The sequence below is a fragment of the Manacus vitellinus genome, unplaced genomic scaffold, assembly GCF_001715985.3.
Source record: "Manacus vitellinus isolate BGI_N305 unplaced genomic scaffold, ASM171598v3 scaffold_127_pilon, whole genome shotgun sequence".
Taxonomy (NCBI): Eukaryota; Metazoa; Chordata; class Aves; order Passeriformes; family Pipridae; genus Manacus; species Manacus vitellinus.
Window position 1 is genome coordinate 164,057 of NW_021938935.1, and position 372 is coordinate 164,428.

General features: G+C 64.0%; 1 protein-coding gene across 1 annotated transcript in view; it reads right to left on the reverse strand.

Annotated features, from left to right (window-relative positions):
- The window catches only part of VWCE (von Willebrand factor C and EGF domains), a 7,275-nt gene extending 6,903 nt beyond the window's left edge, over window positions 1-372 (reverse strand). The window contains exon 1 of the mRNA XM_029965951.1: window positions 263-372. Within this exon, the coding sequence (XP_029821811.1) occupies window positions 263-372 (110 nt within the window). The remainder of the gene's footprint in view (window positions 1-262) is intronic.

Genomic DNA, 372 nt, shown 5'->3' on the forward strand with positions numbered 1-372 from the left:
AGGACAGGGATGTGGGGAGAGCAGGACAGGGATGTGGGGAGCAGGACAGGGATGTGGGGAGCAGGACAGGGATGCGGGGAGAAGGACAGGGATGCGGGGAGCAGGGTCATGCTCTCTGGGACCTGGCAAGAGGGAGGGAATTGCGGGGTCCCAGCCTGTCCAGGCAGCAGAACGCAGGGATGGCTGGAGCTCGGGACGCTGCCCATCCCAGGTGTAGCTGGAAAAGGGATCAGGAAAAGGGGAGGGGGGGACACAGCTCTACCTCTCCACGGCAAAGCTTCCCGGCTTCTTCCTCCCGGGATACCCCCTGGCCTGGCCACTGGAGAGGAGCAGGGACACACAGGCAGCCTGGAAGAGCAGCTCCACCAACAT